At 34.9% G+C, this 21875-nt stretch overlaps 1 protein-coding gene and 1 long non-coding RNA gene across 11 annotated transcripts in view; one reads left to right on the forward strand and one right to left on the reverse strand.

Moving 5' to 3' along the window:
* The window catches only part of WDR17 (WD repeat domain 17), a 120865-nt gene that overhangs the window by 83909 nt on the left and 15081 nt on the right, over window positions 1–21875 (forward strand). For 6 of the 10 annotated variants that reach the window (XM_054554739.1, XM_054554742.1, XM_054554745.1 and 3 more), the window contains 12 exons: window positions 1132–1334; window positions 2795–2944; window positions 3032–3162; window positions 3455–3580; window positions 4799–4954; window positions 9081–9145; window positions 12958–13090; window positions 13886–13977; window positions 15050–15149; window positions 16129–16268; window positions 19080–19100; window positions 21313–21424. In XM_054554739.1, coding sequence (XP_054410714.1) covers window positions 1132–1334; window positions 2795–2944; window positions 3032–3162; window positions 3455–3580; window positions 4799–4954; window positions 9081–9145; window positions 12958–13090; window positions 13886–13977; window positions 15050–15149; window positions 16129–16268; window positions 19080–19100; window positions 21313–21424 — 1429 coding nt within the window. The remainder of the gene's footprint in view (window positions 1–1131; window positions 1335–2794; window positions 2945–3031; window positions 3163–3454; window positions 3581–4798; window positions 4955–9080; window positions 9146–12957; window positions 13091–13885; window positions 13978–15049; window positions 15150–16128; window positions 16269–19079; window positions 19101–21312; window positions 21425–21875) is intronic. The other 4 variants (XM_002815309.4, XM_054554746.1, XM_054554741.2 and 1 more) reach the window with 1 other exon arrangement.
* LOC129059149 (uncharacterized) overlaps window positions 1–21875 on the reverse strand; it is a 55923-nt gene that overhangs the window by 24577 nt on the left and 9471 nt on the right. Inside the window, exon 2 of the long non-coding RNA XR_008524885.2 lies at window positions 1837–1892. This is a non-coding gene — a long non-coding RNA (uncharacterized LOC129059149). The remainder of the gene's footprint in view (window positions 1–1836; window positions 1893–21875) is intronic.

Raw genomic sequence — 21875 nt, forward strand, 5'->3', positions numbered from 1 at the left:
CCCGGGTTCAAGCTATTCTCCTGCCTCAGCCTCCCTAGTAGCTGGGACTACAGGTGTGCGCCACCATGCCCAGCTAATTTTTGTATTTTTGGTAGAGACAGGGTTTCACCATGTTGGCCAGGATGGTCTCCATCTCTTGACCTCATGATCTGCCTGCCTCAGCCTCCCAAAGTGCTGGGATTACAGACATGAGCCCCCGCACCTGGCCGAAATGAAACTTTTTATATAAAGCAGAAAGGGATATGCCTTAGGAAATAAGAATATATCATTTATTTCCTATATAGTGCAAAATAGTAATACTTTTGAAGTACTACTATTTTGTTGTCAGTTTGGCATATATCTATGACTAAAAAATTATTGTAAATTGTCTAAGCAAAATTAGCAGTTGGAGGTCTTAAATTGATTGTAAGTTAAATTTTAATTTCAGTAACATTTGTACAATCAATAGATACAAGTAATTTCACGAATCCAGTTATATTTAAATTTTTTAACTTGATCTAAGATTTATTCTACACTGACTAAGCAACTTATATCACCGACAAAAACATGAAGGAATTATTTGCTGTATTGATTAAAGCATAAATATGAAGTGACATTTCAAATAATACACATCGTCATACATGTTATACTTTTATAATTTACAAATAATCTTAACATATTAAATTATTGTATCTGTATTATTAGTCATATTTTCCACTTTGGTTATAGCTGTTTTTGGTATTTCATTTTAACAAAGCAATTTTATTCACATAAAAACTGTGAAATAATATGTTTACTACCAGTAATAAATCAAGAGTAAAAGTCAAAAAAGAAAATATGTTTAAATAAGCTAGCACTAGCCTAGTTAAATATTCATTTCCATCTACTATAAAGAAAAGTATGTGAGGGGATGAATTTGTTAATTAGCTTGATTTAATTATTCCACATTGTAAGCATACATCAAAATATCACATAAATATATACAATTATTATTTTTTAAATTAAAATGAAATGAAGAGAACCTTATATCTTGAGACATAAAATGCTTCTAGATAAGCTAATAAATAATTATTATACTCTATTAAGAATATGTTAATACTCTAGATACATTATAACTTGAATGTTATCACACCCATAATATTCTGTTTTCAGTACCGTTCGAATCTGGGATTATACTCAGGATGCTTGCATCAGTATTCTTAGTGGACACACTGCACCTGTGAGGGGATTAATGTGGAACACTGAGATTCCATATCTGCTCATATCTGGCAGCTGGGACTATACTATAAAAGTATGGGACACTCGAGAAGGAACTTGTGTGGATACTGTGTATGATCACGGTGCAGATGTATATGGTAAAGTGTCTTTCATTCTTTCATGTATTTGTTATATTGACATACTAATGATGCTTATAACTTCTGAGGAATACAGTATTTTTGAAGAAGTTATACAGTGTTTTATTTTACAATAACATTTTTCACATTAGAAAATATACATGTTTATTATTATAATACCAGAATGTACAGAAGAAAAAGCCAACAAAAATTATCAGAAGATGACTATTGTTAGCACTGTTTTGTCTTTCTCCCCCCCCATCTGTGTTTCTGTGTAAACACACACACACAAACAATGCACACATATTGCGATGGGCATATATACATGTATGGCTTTTGTTTTTCTCCCTTCCTTTGACATCACTCCAGAGGTAAGTTGTTTAACAGGAAATCAGTAATAGAGTAGATACCACTTATTTAACCATTCCTCTATTCTTGGATGTTTAGTACAATGTTTTGTTTTTTAATATAATCCCGTTTTTTTAATATAATTAATGTGGTTCTGGAAAATCAGATTACTTACCATTTGCACATCTCTTCACTCTCATTCTTGTTTGTATTTATTCTCATCCTTCAACCCTGATGGGAGTAAATGGGCAGATTAAGAATCCAAAAATGATTTCTTAGAAAAAGTAACCTCAATCTAGACCAGATTCAGATCCATATGCTTGACCACAATGGCCTTTTAGCCAAGGCAATGCGGGACTGAGTGTGGGAGAGAATCATATTTGTTGATATTCAAACTGAAAGGTCCCCAACTCTTCATCTTTTAACTAGAACGTCATCTGCCCATCCACTAACTCATAGATACTATGTATGCTATTGGTTTTATAGTATACTTGTTGCTGCTTAACCACACAAAATATAATTGTAACATTTTCACCCCATGACCATTTGCTTTCTAATAATTTTTTTCTTTTTTCTTTCTTTCTTTTTTTTATTATTATTTTGTTTTTTTGAAACAGAGTCTCACTCTGGCTCTGTTGCCCAGGGTGGTGTACAGTGGCGCAAACACAGCTCACGTCAACCTTCACCTCCCAGGCTCAAGAGATCCTCCCACCTTAGCCTTCCAAGTAGCTGGGACTGCAATCATGTGCCACCACACCCAGCTAATTTCTGTATTTTTGGTAGAGATGGTATTTCATCATGTTGCCCAGGCCGATCTCAAACTTTTGGGCTCAAGGGATCCACCCGCCTCAGACTCCCAGGAAAGTGCTGGGATTATAGGCGTGAGCCATCATTTCCAGCCTCTCATAGTTACTCAATTTTATATTCATATTTATAGAATATATAAAATAATTTATTGCATTCTTGTATTATTTTCAGCCAGTATATTAAATGCAGATAGAAGGTTGACTGAGAACCTTTCCGTTACTCACAATATTTCTTCATAGCTTCAATTCTGTAGAAGTTTTATGAAGCACATATAAATAAAGAATATTTTTCAATGTTTACTTAACATAGGTTTTTATCTTCGTCAGGTTTAACCTGCCATCCCAGTCGCCCCTTCACTATGGCCTCTTGCTCCCGTGACTCTACAGTAAGACTCTGGTCATTAACAGCCTTAGTCACTCCTGTACAAATGAACATTCTGGCAGACAGATCTTGGGAAGAAATTATCGGGAACACTGGTATGCAACATATACATGTATTAGAGTTTATTTCTAAATAATATTTTATGAGAAATCTTTTCTCACTGAATTATGTCTGTTCTTCAGATTGTGCTGTAGAACCAGGCACTCCTCCTCTACTGTGTGGTAAAGTGTCAAGAGGTATTAGACAGGAAATAGAAAAACTAACCGCTAATTCTCGAGTGAAAAAACTAAGATGGTTTTCAGAATGTTTATCCGTAAGTATTACAGGAATTAAATGTGAATATTTTCCCTTTAGCCAACATGAATCATTACAACTATTTTTATTCACGTATTTACATGTACCATTCTAATTCATTGGGTAACTCAACATAATCTGTACACTGTAAGACAGCAAATGTAAAACTAGAAACAATACATGAGATAACATATAGTTATTTTGTTAATTTTTAAATTTAGATATGCCTGAATTATAATATTTTTGAAGATGCAAAATATTATGAGGTTTTTAATTCACTATTCCATATTTATTTTTTGTCAACTCTTTAGCCTCCAGGTGGCAGTGACAATTTATGGAACTTGGTTGCTGTGATAAAAGGACAGGATGATAGCTTACTTCCTCAGAACTACTGCAAAGGAATAATGCACTTGAAACATCTGATTAAATTTAGAACAGTGAGTAAAACATGCAAATATGATGTACTCAAGCAAATTTTTTGCCTTTTCACTATTAAAATATAAAAATGATTTTAAAAATATATATGATTAGATTGGTAGATTTAAATAAATGAACACTGAGGAGATCCATCTTGGGTAAAATGAATCATAAAAGTGAATTACTTGAGAACAGATAAAGTCAATCATGGTTATCATAGGTTGAGTCTCATGAAATTCCTTCAAAGTCACTTGAAACTCCTTGAAATGCTTTATCTTTCCCCTATTAGCAGATGATTGTGACATGTGGACTATTCTAATTTTAGTCTCAGAGGGCCTAATAGACTATTCTGGGATATGTTTTATAAAAAATGATCATATTATAGCTCTTAATGAATTTCAGTAAAAACTAATAGTTACCTCATCCCTGGGGTAATCTACGGCACCAACAACAAAACCCACTCTGGGACCAGAAAGAAAAAATTGCTTATATATTTTCTGAAATATCTATAGTTAATTGTTAGAGCATGGAGACAGTTGTGCCAGAGATGTGGATCTAATGCTCATAAAGAGCAGTTTTTTCCATAAAGAGGAAGTACTTTCTTTAATCACAAACTAAACACCTAATGACTGTAACCGCAAAATCTATTTGACAGGAGAAGAGCTAATTAAAGTAAGCCAGTAACTTTTTATTTTTACTAGAGGCCTGTCTGTATTGTTGTATATTACTTTATCATTACCTTTTATCTGTTCTGTATAACTACAACACCTGGAGAGGGTTAAGAACAATGGGATTCAGTCTCTCCCCTCCTGTATCCCACCCCCACACACCCCCCAAAATATTATGTTTAGAAAGATATTACATTTTATAGAGAAAAATATTTTTAAAATATTTACTTTCCAGAGCTATATGCTTTTGAAGTACGTATTCATGTAAAGTTTATATGATCATCTGTTATCATGAACTCTTGTAAAACAATTTTTTAAAATTTTTAATTATTATGGATGCATAATAGTTTATGGGGTATATGTGATATTTTCATACAAGCATACAATGAGTATTGATCAAATCAGGGTAATTGGGGTATCCATCACCTCAAGCATTTATCTTTTTGTGTGTGTTAGGAACATTTCAATTCCACTGTATTAGTTATTTCAAAATATACAACAAATTATTATGACACATACAAAACAAAATATGACAAATTTTTTAAAATTCTATTTTCTTTTTAAAACCAGTCTGAAGCTCAAGAACTAACAACAGTCAAGATGTCTAAATTTGGTGGTGGTATTGGTGTACCTACAAAGGAGGAAAGACTGAAGGAAGCTGCTGAAATCCACTTGAGATTAGGACAAATTCAGAGATACTGTGAACTTATGGTTGAACTTGGAGAGGTAATGTGCTATGAAAGTAAAACTAATGAGTTTAACATAGTAGTCTAAACGTTAAGAATATACTCAATTTTAAGTATTAAAAATAAAAAGCTCAGGACTTTGGAGGCCAAGGTGGGCGGATCACTTGAGCCCAGGAGTTTGATACTAGCCTGGGCAACATGGTAAAACCCCACCTCTACAAAAAACACAAAAAATTAGACAGGCATGGTGGTGTGCACTTGTAATCCCAGCCTTGGGAAGCTAAGATGAGAGGATAAGTTGAGCCCAGGAGGCAGAGGTTGCAGTGAGCTGTGATGGTACCACTGCACTCCAGCCTGGGCTACAGAAAGAGACCCTGTCTCAAAAAAAAAAAAAAAAAAAAAAAAAGCCTGAGCATGATGACTCACGCCTATAATCCCAACACTTTGGGAGGCCAAGTCGGGTGGATCACGAGGTCAGGAGATTGAGACCATCCTGGCCAACATGGTGAAACCTTGTCTCTGCCAAAATACAAAAAACAACAACAACAACAACAAAAAACTAGCCAGGCATGTGGTGCGCACCTCTAGTCCCAGCTACTTGGGAGGCTGAGGCAGAGGAATCGCCTGAACCTGGGAGGCAGAGGTTGCAGTGAGCCGAGATTGTGCCACTGTACCCCAGCCTGGGTAACTCCATCTCAAAAAAAAAAGAAAAAGAAATGTATATACCCTGCGTGCTGGCTCACACCTTCACACCTGTAACCCTACCACTTTAGGAGGCCAAGGCAGAAGGATCACTTGAGGACAGGAGTTCAAGATCAGCCTAGTCAACGTGGAGAAACCCCGCCTCTTCTAAAAATACAAAAATTAGCCCAGCGTGGTGGCGTATGCCTGTAATTCCAGCTACTTGGGAGGCTGAGGCAGGAGAATTGCTTGAACCTGGGAGGCGGAGGTTGCACAGAGCTGAGATCGCACCATTGCACTCCAGCCTGGCGACAGAGCAAGACTCCATCTCAAAAAAAAAAAAGGAAGCTTATTTTTTTACAGATCTAATTGATTCTCTACCAATCTGATATTAAGTGTAGATGTTAGGAGAATAGTTATCAATGTGTTCCAGGACAGCAGCATTGGCATCCCTGGGGATCCCTATGCATGTTTCACCTCAGACCTACAGAATCAGAAACTGTGGGGTTGGAGCCCAGCCATCTTGTGTTTTCATAAGCCCTCCATGTTATTCTGTTGCATGCAGAAGTTTGAGAACTACCGCCCTAGGCTGGAATCTTAACTTCTTACAAACAAACAAAAAACTATGTTGGCTAATTTGTTCACAGTAGAATCCCCTTGCTAATACTACTTGTCATAACTAAATCCCACAGTGGCCAGAAGAAGGGTTTCTGCTGCATATCATCTGATAAAGGATGATGATTGTTTAATGGAGGGCTAAATCAACAAAACTGATCTTTACAAAAAGGTTAGGATGAATTTATGCTTTTGCTACCCTTTAGTAGATGGGTAGTGACTGCAATGGAACACGGGAGAATGGGGCTTCTGTTTCTTGATCCTGGGTGTTGATTACGTGGGCATATTCAGTTTGTGTAAACTTATTGGACCTTTCCCTTTTCTGTATATGCATTTTAGTTCAGTGAAAATTCTTCCTTCCCCTGCCTCACCAAAACAATGGTTAGAATGGCGTGGACTTATCTCATAGCTTATCATCTTTTAAAAAGTTTAAGTTAGTTAACTGTGTAGCTACAAAGCATGATATTTAGAGTACTTGTAAATAATATAAAGTAAAACTAAGCAATATGGTTACATAAAATAAATCAAAACTAAATTTAGCTCACCTTTTTACTTTCCATATACTTCAAGAAAAACAATGAATTACTGCTTGACCCCAGATAATAAAATGTGCCATTTTAAAATGTTATCAAAAAGGCATTATAAATTTAAAAGTATTTAATTTAGGAGCAATGTAAAAATTTTCCTTGTAAAGTAGTAAATATTTAACTAAAAGTTACTTTTTTAAACAGCATTACTGCAGAGAAGATCTATCAAAAGTCAAGGAGAAAAGGAATTAATAAATTTTGGTACAACAGTGTAATTCTTTAGATTTCTGGGTTTTATATTTGATTAAATATAATTTAAACTGCCTTTAACTCAAAGCCTATTTCAATCAGGTATCTGTTTGGGAAGCTTAATAATTTTATTGTTGTGCAGGTTCATCGATGTACTTATAATGATCCATGAAACTGTACAAGTTGTTAGAAATATGGGTGTCCTAAGCCGGGCACGGTGGCTCACGCCTGTAATCCCAGCACTTTGGGAGGCTGAGGCAGGTGGATCACCTGAGGTCAAGAGTTCAAGAACAGCCCTGCCAACATGGTGAAACCCTGTCCCTACCAAAAATACAAAAATTAGCTGGGCGTGGTGGTGGGTTCCTGTAGTCCCAGCTACTCGGGAGGCTGAGGCATGAGAATCACTTGAATCCGGCAGGCAGAGGTTGCAGTGAGCCAAGATCATACCATTGCACTCCAGCCTGGGTGACAAGAGTGAAACTCCGTCTCAAAAGAAAAAAAGAAAAAAGAAATATGGGTGTCCAGAGAATCGTTTGTAATCATTTCTTAGAAATGTTTTTTATTTTTTTAAGCTTATTTATTAGACATGTTTCTATTGAAAGAGCTTGGTGAATTCAAAGTTAATTTAATCTACATTGCAACTTCTGTCTTCCATTAGAGAGAGATTTCCCCTGAAAACATATTTTAAGATACCTTTTAGGTAACATGATTTTAAATACGTAGTATTAAAAATTGCCTGTTTAAAATTTAACATATTATTTTCTGGTTAATAACCAATTTTCTAGTGATAATTGCAATAGAACCCTAGTGTTTTGAAGAGCCTCAATTAAAATGAAATTTTGATTCACATAGTGATATTTCAGAAAATTTTCCTCTCAGTTCCAGTCTAGACGGGAATTCAATGAAATCTGTATTTTCATATAACAGTAACAATCAGCCTTTATTAAACAATGAGCTTCTTCAATAGAAGTCCAATTTCTAAATGTGAAGACAAGTATTGTATTACCAGTTAAATGAAGAAATGACAATAAATAAAATTTATTAAAATGAGTAGGAAAGGATAAAATAGAAATAGATGGTATATTTGTTCATATAAGTAGCAGTGAAATAAAAATGTTAATATTTTGAACACCATGGAACAAATTACTCTGGAGTTGTATTAGAAGATGGGTCAACATATTTTTCAAAGTACATATTTTTGTTACTATTTCTTTTCTTCCCTTCCTTTCTCTCCCTAAGTCTCTCCTTCCATTTTTCTCTTTCTTTCTCTCTAGGTTTAGGACTGGATTTTCCCTAAATAATAGAATTTTACATATTTTATTTTAAAATATTTTAATATGTAGAGACTTCAAAAATTTGTGGAAAATGGAATTAAAAGATAGCAATAAAAAGTAAATATTTTTCTCAACTTCTTCAAGCTCCATCAAGTTCAAGACACTTTTGTAAGTGATAACAGCAGCCATTTAATCCTTCCCTAAGGAACCGAAGGGTACTTGGAATTTAACCATGTCAATACAGTCTTTTTTACTTTGTTTTTTTGTTTGTTTGTTTGTTTGTGTTTTTGTTTTTTTTTGTTTTTTTGTTTTTTTGAGACAAAGTCTCGCTCTGTGGCCCAGACTGGAGTGCAGTGATGTGATCACAACTCACTGCAGCCTTGAACCCCTGGGCTCAAATGATCTTCTCCACTCAGCCTCCCAAGTAGCTAGAACTACAAGTGTGCACCACCACACCTGACCAATTAAAAAAAAAAGTTGTTTTGGTAGAGATGAGGGTCTTGCTGTGTTACCCAGGCTGGTCTCAAACTCCTAGCCTCAAGCAATCCTCCCACCTCAGCCTCCCAAAGCACTGGCTTTACAGGCATCAGCCACCATGCCCAGCTTCTTTTATATTATTGACAGAGGTAAAATTAGTGCTCTTTAAAGATTTTTTTAAAACTATGGAACAAAAAGAAGTCAGAAGGTAACAAATCAGGACTCAAGAACTCAAGTATAAAAATACTATGTTATAAATACGAATCTATTTTTTAAGTGTCTTGAGAATTACACAGAGCAACCAAAATTAATATGCTCCTGCCCTTTTTGCCTTCTATTCTAGTGGGACAAAGCCCTGTCAATTGCACCAGGAGTCTCTGTGAAATACTGGAAGAAGTTAATGCAGAGGTAAGGCAGAGAGAGTCTGTTAAAATAGATGTTTTAAAATCATGTTAGAATAGAAGCAGTATATAAATATGGCAGTAGCTCTTGAAATTTCTTATTCTTATGTTGTCTTAAATAATAACTAAATTTTGTATCTACTGATACAGTAAATGAAATGAATCAGTTACAAGTAATTTTGGTGTTCTTGGATTTGACTTGACCTCTGATGAAGATAGCAGAAGGCAAATTTCCCCATGTCAATGGAGAGAACGACAGATCAGCAAACATACTCACTGATTAATAAGTTGCTATTGAAATATAAGTGGCAAGATTTTCTGAAGGTTAGCATAGGTTCGTAAAATACTATTCTATTAATTATCTCAAAAATTTTCTCTGTAGGCACTAATTCCTGCCATTTCTTCCATGGATATGAGGGAGGCACTGATGATAAAGAAGGGTCTGACCGCTGAGGAAATTAACTAAACATTCTTGTTTTAGAATGCAATAAACCAACAAGATTTTTTCTCAAGTGGATTAGTTTCCTGGGGTTGCCATAAAAAAAAAATTACCATAAAATGGGTGGCCTAAAACAACAGAAATTTATTTTCTCACAGTTCAGGAGGCCAGAAGTCTAAATCATGTTGTCAGCAAAGTTGGTTTCTACTGGAGGCTCTGAGAAAGAATTAGTTCCATGCTTCTCTCTTGATGTCTGGTTGCGGGCAGTCCTTGGCATCTTGTTGCCTTTTGACGCATCACTCCAGTCTCTCCCTTATCTGCACATGGCATTATTCCCTGTGTGTCTCTGTGCCCAGATTTCCTCTTCTTATAAGTCATGAGTCATATTGGATTGAGGGCCTACCCTAATCCAGTATGACCCCATATTACTTCAACTAATTACATCGGCTAAGACCCTATTTCCATATATGGTTACATTCACAGGTATCATGGGTTAGGACTTCAACATATTGTTTTGAGGGACACATTTCAACCTACAATGTATGATTATTCTCTGTTCTATTTTATTCTACTCTCTTCTGTGCTATTCATTCATTTAACAAATATTTATTAATGCCTACTATATGCCAGTCACTGTGCTAAGCTTATAGAGTACTATATTTTATTAGGTAATTACCTTGCTTCTGACATTAAAAACAGAAATTTGGATTTTTCTTTTATGGAACAAGGTTTAGTGGCAAAAAATCAACTGCTTCTTACAGACACAAGTAAAAATCAATCAAAGGCTAAACATAAAATTCAGAAGGATTAACACATTTGCCGTGAGAAAGTAGACTGTTCCCTAGCACCTGCTCCCAACAGTAAGTTAAGCAACAGGCTGATTGCAGCCCTCAGATTTTAGGCTCCCTCTCCTGAGCTTTAAGAATCCCCAGTGCTGTAAGTCCCTGTACCCTCACAGCACAATTGTGAATGTTATTGCCCTCACCGAATCCTTAAGAAAGTCAAGTTAGCAGAGGATATTTACTTCACAAAACATTATTTCAATCTCAGCAAAAACTTAATGGATTTCCATTTAAGACCAAAGTGGAGTCACTCAGTGTTAATATTGCAGAATAAAAGTAAACATATTTTGTATTCTATGTGATTATTGACATATTTTATTGGCATCTAGTCATATTAATATTCTACTACATTGCTTTCTGTGTTAGATATCTGTGAGTTTAAAATGTGGTGTATCCTCAGATAAATTGGAACAAAGGAAACCTGACCAAGATTGGTGTATATGAACTGAGCTATAAAGAATACGTAGGAGATAACCAAGTGAAGAGGCTAGAGCTAGCATCCCAGGCTTAGGAAGCAGAGTACAGGAACTCTGTGAAAGGAGGCTGCTGTAGCTGGAGTGCAGGAGCCAGGGGGAAGTGCTGCCAAGGGAAAGTGAAAAGGTAGGCACAAGCTGGACGTTTTAGGGCCTTGTAAACGTAGTAAGCTTTTTTATTTTTTCTTTATCCTAAGAGGAACACAAGACATTAGAGGGTTTTAATTTTAAATAGGGTAGAAAGTGATGTGACCAATTCTTCATTTAGAATATCCACACAAGCTAAAATATCAAGAACAGACTAGAGAAGGTCAATAGCAGATATGAGGAGGCCAGTTAGAAGGCAATTAGAATACCTGAGTCAAAAGACAGCAGTAGCGTGGATGCCATACGTAGTGATGTGGGGACTGAGAAAAGTAGACAAATTTGATATATCTAGGAGTTAAAAATAACTGGATTTGGTAATAGAGATGAGGAAGGTATAACAAATAATTTTTAGGTTTTAGGTTTGAAAAACTGGATAGAAGCTGTTGCTAATCACTGGGATTTAAAAACAAACAACTAAGACAACAACAACAGCAAAACCATTAGAAGAGGATTTGAATCAAATGGCACAAAAATCATTAGTTCTGTTTGGACATGTTGAGCTTGAAGTTCCTTGTGATTTAAGTGGCATTGTTCAATAGGCAGTCTTGATTTTGTAGCCCAAAGAAGAAATCTGGATCACATGGAGGTTATTGTTGATCTTAGTAAGAGCTGTTTTGGTAGAAAGAAGGAGACTGAAGCAAGATTAGAATAGATTTAGTGGGGAAGGAAAAGGAGGAGGCAAATGGGAATACACAAAACTCTTCCAATTCTATTTCATTTATCTTTGAAAGCCAACTCCTGATTTTCTCTGCCTCTTAGCCCATGTAGCTGCCAGAAAGTGGTCTCTCCACAACTCCTGCATTTATGCTTTATAGATCCAGCCATTCATCCAGATTGACAGTCTCTCAATCATAGTTTCAAATGCCCAGGGAAGTAGATTATTATTTCTAACCAGCTTGTTTCTAAACAGCTATAACAAGAAAATCAAAATCACATAGTAAAAACATAGCTGTTGAGGAATACTTCGATGACTCTATGAAATTGGAGACTGTTAACAGTGAGCTGGCAAATATCATGAAAAGTATTTTCCATTTTCAGCATGAAAAATATCTGCTACCCCTACCCAAAGATTAAAAATTGAATTCTGGTTTAATGTAAATGCTACCATAAAGTAAATAGACCAGGTTATTTTTAAACAAAACTGAGGTTGAACATTGAGGGCAGAATTAACGAGGGGGTTAGTCATTGAGAAAATACCTGAGACTTAGATGGGAAGATACACACACACACACACACACACACACAGATGGAGAGAGAGAGAGAGAGAGAGAGATGGGTGCAGAGAGACAGAGACAGATATACGGAAACAGACACATGTACACCCTTCACAATCTCTAAGATTACCATCCCCTTTCTCCCTTCACATGTCTGCAACATTATTTTTCTTTAATCTTCCTCACTTAGGGCACTTAAGACATTCTACATTTTATTGTTAATATTTATATTTCTATATTCTCCATCTTAGTGATTTTTAAGCTACTTGAGTTTCAAGGCTCTCTATTCATTGTTACGCTTCCTAAAACAATTAAAATTATCTGTCTTTAGCAATGTAGATACCCACATATTTGCTTAATCCTCCTGATATCCTATCACACATATCGTATATAAAACATATTTTTGAATAAATTAGTTGCCCATTTTAATAGATAAACCACATTGATTTTAATATCTAAAATGTTCAGGCATATTTTATGTCATGTTCTAAAGGCAGACAATTACCTATAGTATTTATTTTTTCATACAACTTTTATCTGCCTTCCACATGTAATTTGATTATAAAATGTCTTTTTTAAAAGTGATATGCCAAAGGGCTTTATGAAATCTGCTACAAATTTTAGCCATACTTTCAGAAAATCTCAATTCACCTAAAAACCTTCAAAATAATATATTGTTTAAAAAATTGTCCTTATTTTATTAGGAGAGCTGACCAATTAATCCAGGAAGATAAGGATGATGTCATTCCATACTGCATAGCCATTGGTGATGTGAAAAAGCTAGTCCATTTTTTCATGTCAAGAGGTCAGCTTAAAGAAGCTCTGCTTGTTGCACAGGTAAAACCACAGAACCCAGTCACATACATGGATGGGTGAACATGTAGAAGGGAGAAGATTGTGTTGACTGGCTCATCCTTACATAATTGACAAAGTCATAAAGGGCTTGGCTTCTGCCCTCTTCCCTGGCCTTCTTTCTCAACTTTTGAGAACATACTATTTTTGTTCTGGTCACAGCAAACTTATTTTATTTTATTTTATTATTTATTTATTTTTTTGAGATGGAGTCTTGCTCTGTCACCCAGGCAGGAGTGCAATGGCACGATCTCAGCTCACCACAACCTCCACCTCCCAGGTTTAAGTGATTCTCCTGCCGCAGCCTCCCGAGTAGCTGGGATTACAGGCACCCGCCACCATGCCCAGCTAATATTTGTATTTTTAGTGGAGATGGAGTTTCACCATGTTGGCCAGGCTGGTCTCAAACTCCTGACCTCAGGTGATCCTCCCACCTCAGCCTCCCAAAGTTCTGGGATTACAGGCATGAGCCACCACACACAGCCAAACTTATTTTAGATCTTTAAACATACAAGCATCTCTGAACTCTAAACTTTACACATGCTGCTGAATGTTATACACCATGCATTAGAACAACTTATTTTTAGTAATAATCCACTTGAAGCTTTTTTTGCTACACACAATTAACATCTCATTTCTCCTCAAATTCTAAAATTATCTCCAAATTATAGTATAAATTTCAAACAATATTTAAGTATACTTTGCTCAAAATAATATTCTGAAATGTGTCAATTATCAACAATTAGCTAAAGAATAATTCAATATTTAATTAAATTCTAGGCTGCTTGCGAAGGAAATATGCAGCCCTTACATGTTTCTGTGCCTAAAGGAGCTTCATATTCTGATGATATCTACAAGGAAGACTTTAATGAGTGAGTGATTTATTTGCTCTGGGTTTATATGTTTTATGGTTGTCTTCCCTTTAGGAATTTTTGAAGTCTCTATAATTCATCCTTCTTTGTATATTGATGACTTGACTGCCTCAACCGCATTCCTCACCATGATCCAGTTCCATTACAGTATTTACTCCTAGATGAACAGGGAAATTTCAGGCACGGAGACTCCGTTTATACACATTTTGTATAGCTTTCAGAAAAGCAAAATGCATTTTACTAGAGAGATTGCAGGTGAGGCACCTAAACACTTAGAAACTAATCAAACCTATTGGAGAGGACCAATGATGAAAATAAGATAGACTGCTTATTAATGTTTTACTCTAAAGTTAGTTTATGTAACTTCACAGTAATGTAGTTTATAATCCCATGACCCCAGTATTGGTATCTAGAATAACGTTTGGTCCTCTTTTAAAGAAGAAATCCTGATAGTTATTTTAAAAAAGAAATGGAAATGAGAATTTTTCAGCCTTCCAACCTTTTTTTAATCCAGTAGTCTGCCTTCCCCCATCCTTTCTATTTGCTCCTATTATTAACCTAGAAAATAGGATATTTAAACTTTTAAGACATTCATCGAGCAGAAGAGGATCGTGAAATGTTAAGCAAATAATGTGTTGGGAATACTGTATTCTTGCCGGATCTTTACTGCCGTTCTCTGCCATTTCTAAACTTGACATTTTAAAAAGCTAACACATGCTAGCTGTATTTTGGATACCACCCAAATTTTGAAAAATTTCAATTTGACCTGTAATTCTTCTACACTTAACTTTCCCTGTGGCTGAGTCATAAATTGTCCAATGCAGGATGGTAAGCTTTTAAAATCAGGCTTCTCTTCTGACAGTTGTGGGGATAGAGGGAGATAGAGGCTTATCAGACCATATACTTGTAAAGACCACTTTCCTGATTTATTTTTTCCAAAAACAAGTCTTTAAAGCAAGCATGTCAAATTAAATTTTATTTGATCTTTTTATCATACCTTTTAAAAAGTATTGGTTCGCTTTTATAATGGAATACTTGTGTTTATATAGAATACACACTTTTTTCTTTCTAGACTCCTGCACAAAGTCAGTAAAGAACTGGCAGAATGGTATTTTCAAGATGGTCGAGCAGTACTAGCCGCATGTTGCCATCTTGCCGTAGATAATATTGAGGTACGACATTTAAAACTGGTTTATGTTAATGAAAATTTTTTAGATATGTCATGGTGTTTGAGAGGAAAAGATATGGTGACTTTCTGTGTGAGATCTGGTTTTGCATGTCTTCCAAGCCTGAGTAATTAAGTAATTACATTCCTAATTAGCACACATAAACTATGAGCTCTTGTTTTTAAGCACACATAGACTATGAGCTCTTGTTTTCTTTTATTTCTACCACAAGACACATATTTATAACAACCTTGTTTTAAACATTTCAACATATATGAGAAGCGCCAATGTAGTAAAGGGAAGAATCACTGGACATGGATACAAAATATCTGAGTCTTTTCTCACACATACTGACTTTGGGCATGTCATTTAACCCTCAGAATCTCAAAGGTCTTCAATTCTAAAATGAAAATATGAATACCTCCCTTACCTATTTCACATATATTTGTTAGGCTTATAAGAAAAAATACAAATGAAAGCACTTATTTTTCAGTATATTATTCACAAGTTATATTTTTAAGGTACTTTCCACTTGACTCATTAATTTAGTAAGGAAAATGTTAATTACAGATACAGATTCTAGTGTGCATTTATCCTTAGATATATTTGCTTTAGGAAGTGATAGATAACTGTATAATCTTAAAGAAGCTCTTAAAAATTTACGTTTTTTTCTGATATGGAGATTGAAGGACATATTGAGAATATCGTAAAGTGTTATTAATTAATTACAAAAATAGAACCAAGGGTTCCAAACTCTTCAATTCTGACCTGATAAAATTTTCGGTATGTCTCATTAATAACTTTTCCCTCTGAAAATTGCAATTACTCTTACATAGCTACTTCATAGGAATATTACAGTCAATATTTTATAAGAATAATTGATTTATAGGTTAATACTGCTTTATCTGCTTTATGAGCTTGGAGGGGAATGATGATCCTACCCAGCTTCTGTGCAACTGAAGAAATTATTTTCTTATTGAGCAAGCTTGCTATGGCATACCTGATTCGCGGAAATGAACTGGAGTTGGCAGTCTGTGTGGGCACAGTACTAGGAGAGTCTGCAGCACCAGCAACCCACTATGCCCTAGAATTACTGGCGAGAAAGTGCATGATGATTTCAGTATGGTAAGAATTTTGAAATTCAAAGAATAATTTCATAGTGATGAAATACACTTTTAAAACATTATAAATTCCATTTGATAAGATATGCATTGGGAGAATATAGGATCACCTTGTTTATAAAGGATAAGATTGTGGAAGGAAATAATGATATAACAATGTCATAATGATGAGAACTACCATGGTTGTAGAATGAAATCTGCCATGGTCCATTCTGAAGTAGCCCAGTTGTAATTCCAGAATGTTTCAAGCACTTAAAGTATCATGAGACAACAGATGTGCTCTTCTTAAGATGACCAGAACACATTTTCCCACATCTTAAAATTCTGCATATCTACACTTTTTCTTGTCAGATCTTGTGTCCTATTTTAAATTTGGACAGTAAAGTCACTTATATAAAGCAGCAACAAAAATGGTTTTGCTGGACACTTGAAACAGGACACCTCCCCCAGAGTCTGGCAATACCCAAAGAAGGAGACCCTGGGAATTACCTGAGGTAGCCCGGAAATCCAGGGCAAAGCAATTCCAGCTCGTATCTGCAGAGCCCTGGCCTTAAGTCAAACAATCCATTATTACGGAGGCTGTATTAGGAAATATGGGATTCTGTCATTCCTTAGATGTTTATTGAATAAAGATTGTTTTAGATTTTTATCTTTTCTTTCCCTCAAATACTTAGACCTCAAGAAGTTTCTAAATGAATTTGTTTATCAGGACTATGACCTTTCCCCATTGCAAGTCCCATGCACACACCACCCTCCAGGGAGCTATACAGATGACTCTAACTATTGAACACTACAGGTGGTAATGATAATAATGAATGCTAACTAACACTTCTATACTGCTTACTCTGTGCCAAGCACAATTTTAAGTACTTTATATGTAAAAATTCACTAGGTTCTATGTGGTAGGTTTTAATTTTCCTGAGGTCACAGTAAGTGGTAGAGCCAAGATTCAAAGCTACATAAATCAGCTCTGAAGTTTGCATTCTTAGCTATCAGGGTGCTATCAGCTATTAGGGATGCTCGGGGTGAGCATCCCTAATCCAAAAATCCAAAATCCAAAATGCTTCAAAATCCGAAACCTTTCAGATGTTGACATGACAACCATAAGTGGAAAATTCCACATGAAAGTACTTAACACAAAAATTTGTTTAATGCACAAATTATTAAAAATATTTTATAAATTACCTTCAGGCTGTGTGTATAAGGTATATATGAAACATAAATACATTTTGTATTTAGACTTGGGTCCCATCCCTTAGATATCTTATTATGTATATGCAAATATTCTAAAATCCAAAAAAGTCTGAAATCTGAAATACCTTTGGTCCCAAGCGTTTCAGATGAGGGATACCCAACCTGTACCACTTTCTCATCTGCAGCCAACTCGGGAAAAGAACAACACTTACAGTCTTCTTTTTTGTCTGAATCTGAAGGTTTTACGGTGAATCAGAAATTTCAAAGTTGTTTTAATTTTTACATATATTTTACAGTAATGTAAGAGCTCCCTTCCCCCAGTAAAATGCAGTAGTACCCTACCATCAGTTTTAGACTTCAGTATACTTAATGGTGGCGCTCCTATGAGAGTATCTAGTTATCCCTCTATCAGAGCTATAATGGTCAACTACCTAGGGACTTGCCTTCATCTCAAAGCATGAAGCCTAATTCCAATTATTTATTCATGAAGGTGGCTGATTTCATGCTAAAAGTCATCATCAGATGAAAGAGGATTTGTTTTTAAAAAGTGAAGGTACTTCCCAAAGTGAAGTACCTTCCCAAAGGTGAAGCACTTTGGGAGGCCAAGGTGGGTGGATCACCTGAGGTCAGGAGTTCAAGACCAGCCTGGCCAACATGGTGAAACCCCATCTCTAAAATACAAACAAGAAAAACCCATCTACTAAAAATACAAAAAAAAAAAAATTATCCAGGCATGGTGGCAGGCACCTGTAATACCATCTACTTGGGAGGCTGAGGCAGGAGAATCACTTGAACTCAGGCAGTGGAGGTTGCAGTCAGCCAAGATCACGCCACTGCACTCCAGCCTGGGCAACAAGAGCGAAACTTCGTCTCAAGGAAAAAAAAAAAATGGCAACAAAAGAGAAATACAGTATACGGTTGACCCTTGAACAATATGAGGGTTAGGGGTGCCAACCCCCCAAGCAGTCCAAAATCCATCTATATCTTCCAACTCCCTCAAAACTTAACTACTAATAGCCTACTGTTGACTGGAAGCCTTACTGATAACATTAACAGTCAATTAACAGATATTTTGTATCCTTTGTGTATTATATACTGTATTCTTACAATAAACTGGAGAATAGAAAATGTTATTAAGAAAATCATAAGGAAGAGAAATCAATTTACTATGCGTTAAGTTGAAGTGGGTCATCATAAAGGTCTTCATCTACATCTGCTTCATACTGAGCAGTTCAAACTCATAACATTGTATGTTACATAATATGATTAAACATTTTTCAATTAACTGTATGTCTTAGTTACTTTTAAGAAAAAACAAACTTCTTCCTTGTAACGCCCCCACCTCAACAATTCTTTTTTAATATATCCATAGATATGTGTAACAGAAACTAGGAAAGTTTAAATACGGTGCTGATTAGCTTTATTTTCAGGAGAAATCTGTAATCCTCCTGGCTATTAGAAGAGCTGCACAAATTTTTAAAAAGATAGCTACATCATTTATAAAGATGTGCATAATTTTTAAGCTATAAACAGCTCATTTTTTTACATTTACTTTAAAAGTCTGTTTCTTTGTGGTATTCATCGTATAATCATGGTATTCATATTTAATATTTTCCTTTAGCTTTCCATCTGTTGGATACAGGTATTATCTACTTTTATTTAAGAACATATTCCTTTAAAATGCATACACTCCTTTATTTTATTATTTGAATACTATCTCTGTATTAAGAAATATTTATCAACTATTTTCACATTGTTTTATGGTTTGCCAATTCACATGTATAATTTATAGCATATAAAACCTGACTACAAAGTCATGAGAAAAGTTCCTATAATCACTCATGATTTTATACTTAAAACTTGTACAATAAATGAACTGTGATTTCCTGCAATACCAAATAATAGCTAACTCAGCTAAGCAGAATGAAATATCTGTTCTGATAGTGAAATTTTACATTTTAGACCATTCAATTGGTCTATATCATTTTTATATGTACATTTTTCCCCATTTGTGTACTGAACTCTCAAAAAAGAGTGAATTTGATTAAACATTGAAGGAAATTAGCTGGCCTTGCTAAAATTTCACTGTATGAAGACATAATTCCACATTAAGAAAGTCAAATTTTGTCTGTAGTTCAATGAAGTTTGAATAGAATTTTTAGCACAGCTATTTTATACACAGTAAAAACAAATGATACTTTATATTTTCATGGACATTATTTAAAACTGCTATTAAATTTTGATAGGAGGAAACACATGACATTATTCATACATTTTAGCATGAACAGCTAAACTACTCTAACTTGGAACCTGCCCAATGTAATAGAAAATGTGGCAGTTTGGAAAGATATTATGTGTAACTTTTAATGGCTAGAGGAAAATAATATGAAAAATTATTGTAATCTTTTATCAATTCTCTTTTGACATCATCTAGAAAATTACTTATTAGTAAAATGATGAGTTATCAAAATATTTTATGTAAAAAACTTCACTAAAGTTTTTCTTATTCTAAAAACATTAAAGTAAGCCTAAATGAAAACATTATTGTCCTGATAGTTTGTGAGGTGTGTGTATTTTTTATTTTTAGTAACACTTTGGATTTCACACCAGAGCTTGCCAATTATCTTTATTCCTATTCTATATTCATTATATTCTTAATTAAGCACCTCTTAAGTTTTAAAAAAGAATTGATTTACTTAAATGACTAATGTAGATTTTACTGACGTTTTCACAAAGAAGATGAAGTGTAGGGTTTTACTCCCAGAGGCCCCAGCACACAGCTTTATAAATTCTTATGTGAAATATCTCCTATTCTAATGTCACCTCTTCTGTATGGCTATATATCAATTTCTTAAAAACAATATCTTGAATTATTGAAAGTTAAGTGTTTTCTCAGTTATGATGTATGCATCCATTTACTCCTCACCTAGTGATTTGAAGAGGATTTTACAGAAAATGTTTTAATATAAATCTTCTAAGTACATACCATTTTATATTTTTAAAACCCTCAATTGCTTTAGTCCACTGATTGGATCTTTAATAAGTAAATAGGCCGGTCTCAGTGGCTCCTGCCTGTAATCCCAACACTTTAGGAGGCCAAGGTGGGTGGATCACTTGAAGCCAGGAGTTTGAGATCAGCCTGGCCAACATGGTGAAACCGTGTCTCTACTAAAAATACAAAAATTGCCCGGGCATGGTGGCACGTGCCTGTAATCCCAGCTACTCAGGAGGCTGAGGCAAAAAATTGCTTGAACCCAGGAGGCAAAGGTTGCAGTGAGCTGAGATTGCACCATTGCACTCCAGCCTGGGCGACAGAGAGAATGAGACTATGCCTCAAAAGAAAAAAAAAAAAAAGGAAATAAGAAAACTATCTTTAATTTCCACTTATCGTTTAAGAAATATGTGGGATACCCAAAATTATGAACTTAACTCAATATTCTACTGGTTTCACTGATCTGGCTGATACGATTTATCAATATTGACAAGCATAAAAAAAGTTGATGAGAGTTAACTTTCACAATGTTTGCTTTATAATTCACTCCAAAGAACATATTCAAAACTACTTAGAGAATTATTCTATAATGATAAAATTAATTATAAGTACGTTAAGACTCATGTATGTAAAGTTTAGTTTTTAATATTTAGGATTTATAAATACATTTGTTGTTCATGACCTTTGGTTTGGGTAATCTGCATTTACAGTAGTTTCATAATTAAGTAGGCTATTAATACTGTTTGTGTAAATTGAAAAGCAAGAGCGGTATATTATGTGAATTGCCCTTCTTTGAGATAGTTATGAATGTTATTTTTAAATTTTCTCTTCAATGAAGTGTCCCCTTTTGTTACGTTAACAGGAATTTGGCAGCCGATCTTCTGATGATGATTCCTGATAATGAACTACATTTAATAAAACTCTGTGCTTTCTACCCAGGATGTACTGAAGAGATAAATGACCTTCATGATAAGGTATCCTGATTATGTTAAATATTCTGGTTTGGAATGCAGTGCTATGATTTAATTAATTGTAAGTTCAAGCAAATAGAGATGCATGCAGAGAAACAAATGTATGGTCCCTTTGGGATACCTATAAGTACAACAAAAATGTTGTACAATAAGACGTAACATTTACTGAACTTCTGCTATGTGCTTGGCACTCTTCTAAATCTTTACATATATTTATGTCTTCATTCTCATAAAACTTTGAAAAGCAGGGGATAATTATACAAAGAAAACTCGGAGAAGGTAAGGAATTTGCCCAAATTAGTTAGTGGTGGAGTGAGAATTTCAACTTCAGCAAGTCTAACTCCAAATCCCAAGTGTTTTCCACTGTACACTTTGCATATTGAAGTATGTTGTAGGATAAATTTTTTAAATAGACAACTTAGAATCCTTAAAAGAATTAATGAAATATAATGAA

This window comes from Pongo abelii, chromosome 3 (assembly GCF_028885655.2).
Source record: "Pongo abelii isolate AG06213 chromosome 3, NHGRI_mPonAbe1-v2.0_pri, whole genome shotgun sequence".
In the NCBI taxonomy this organism is placed as follows: Eukaryota; Metazoa; Chordata; class Mammalia; order Primates; family Hominidae; genus Pongo; species Pongo abelii.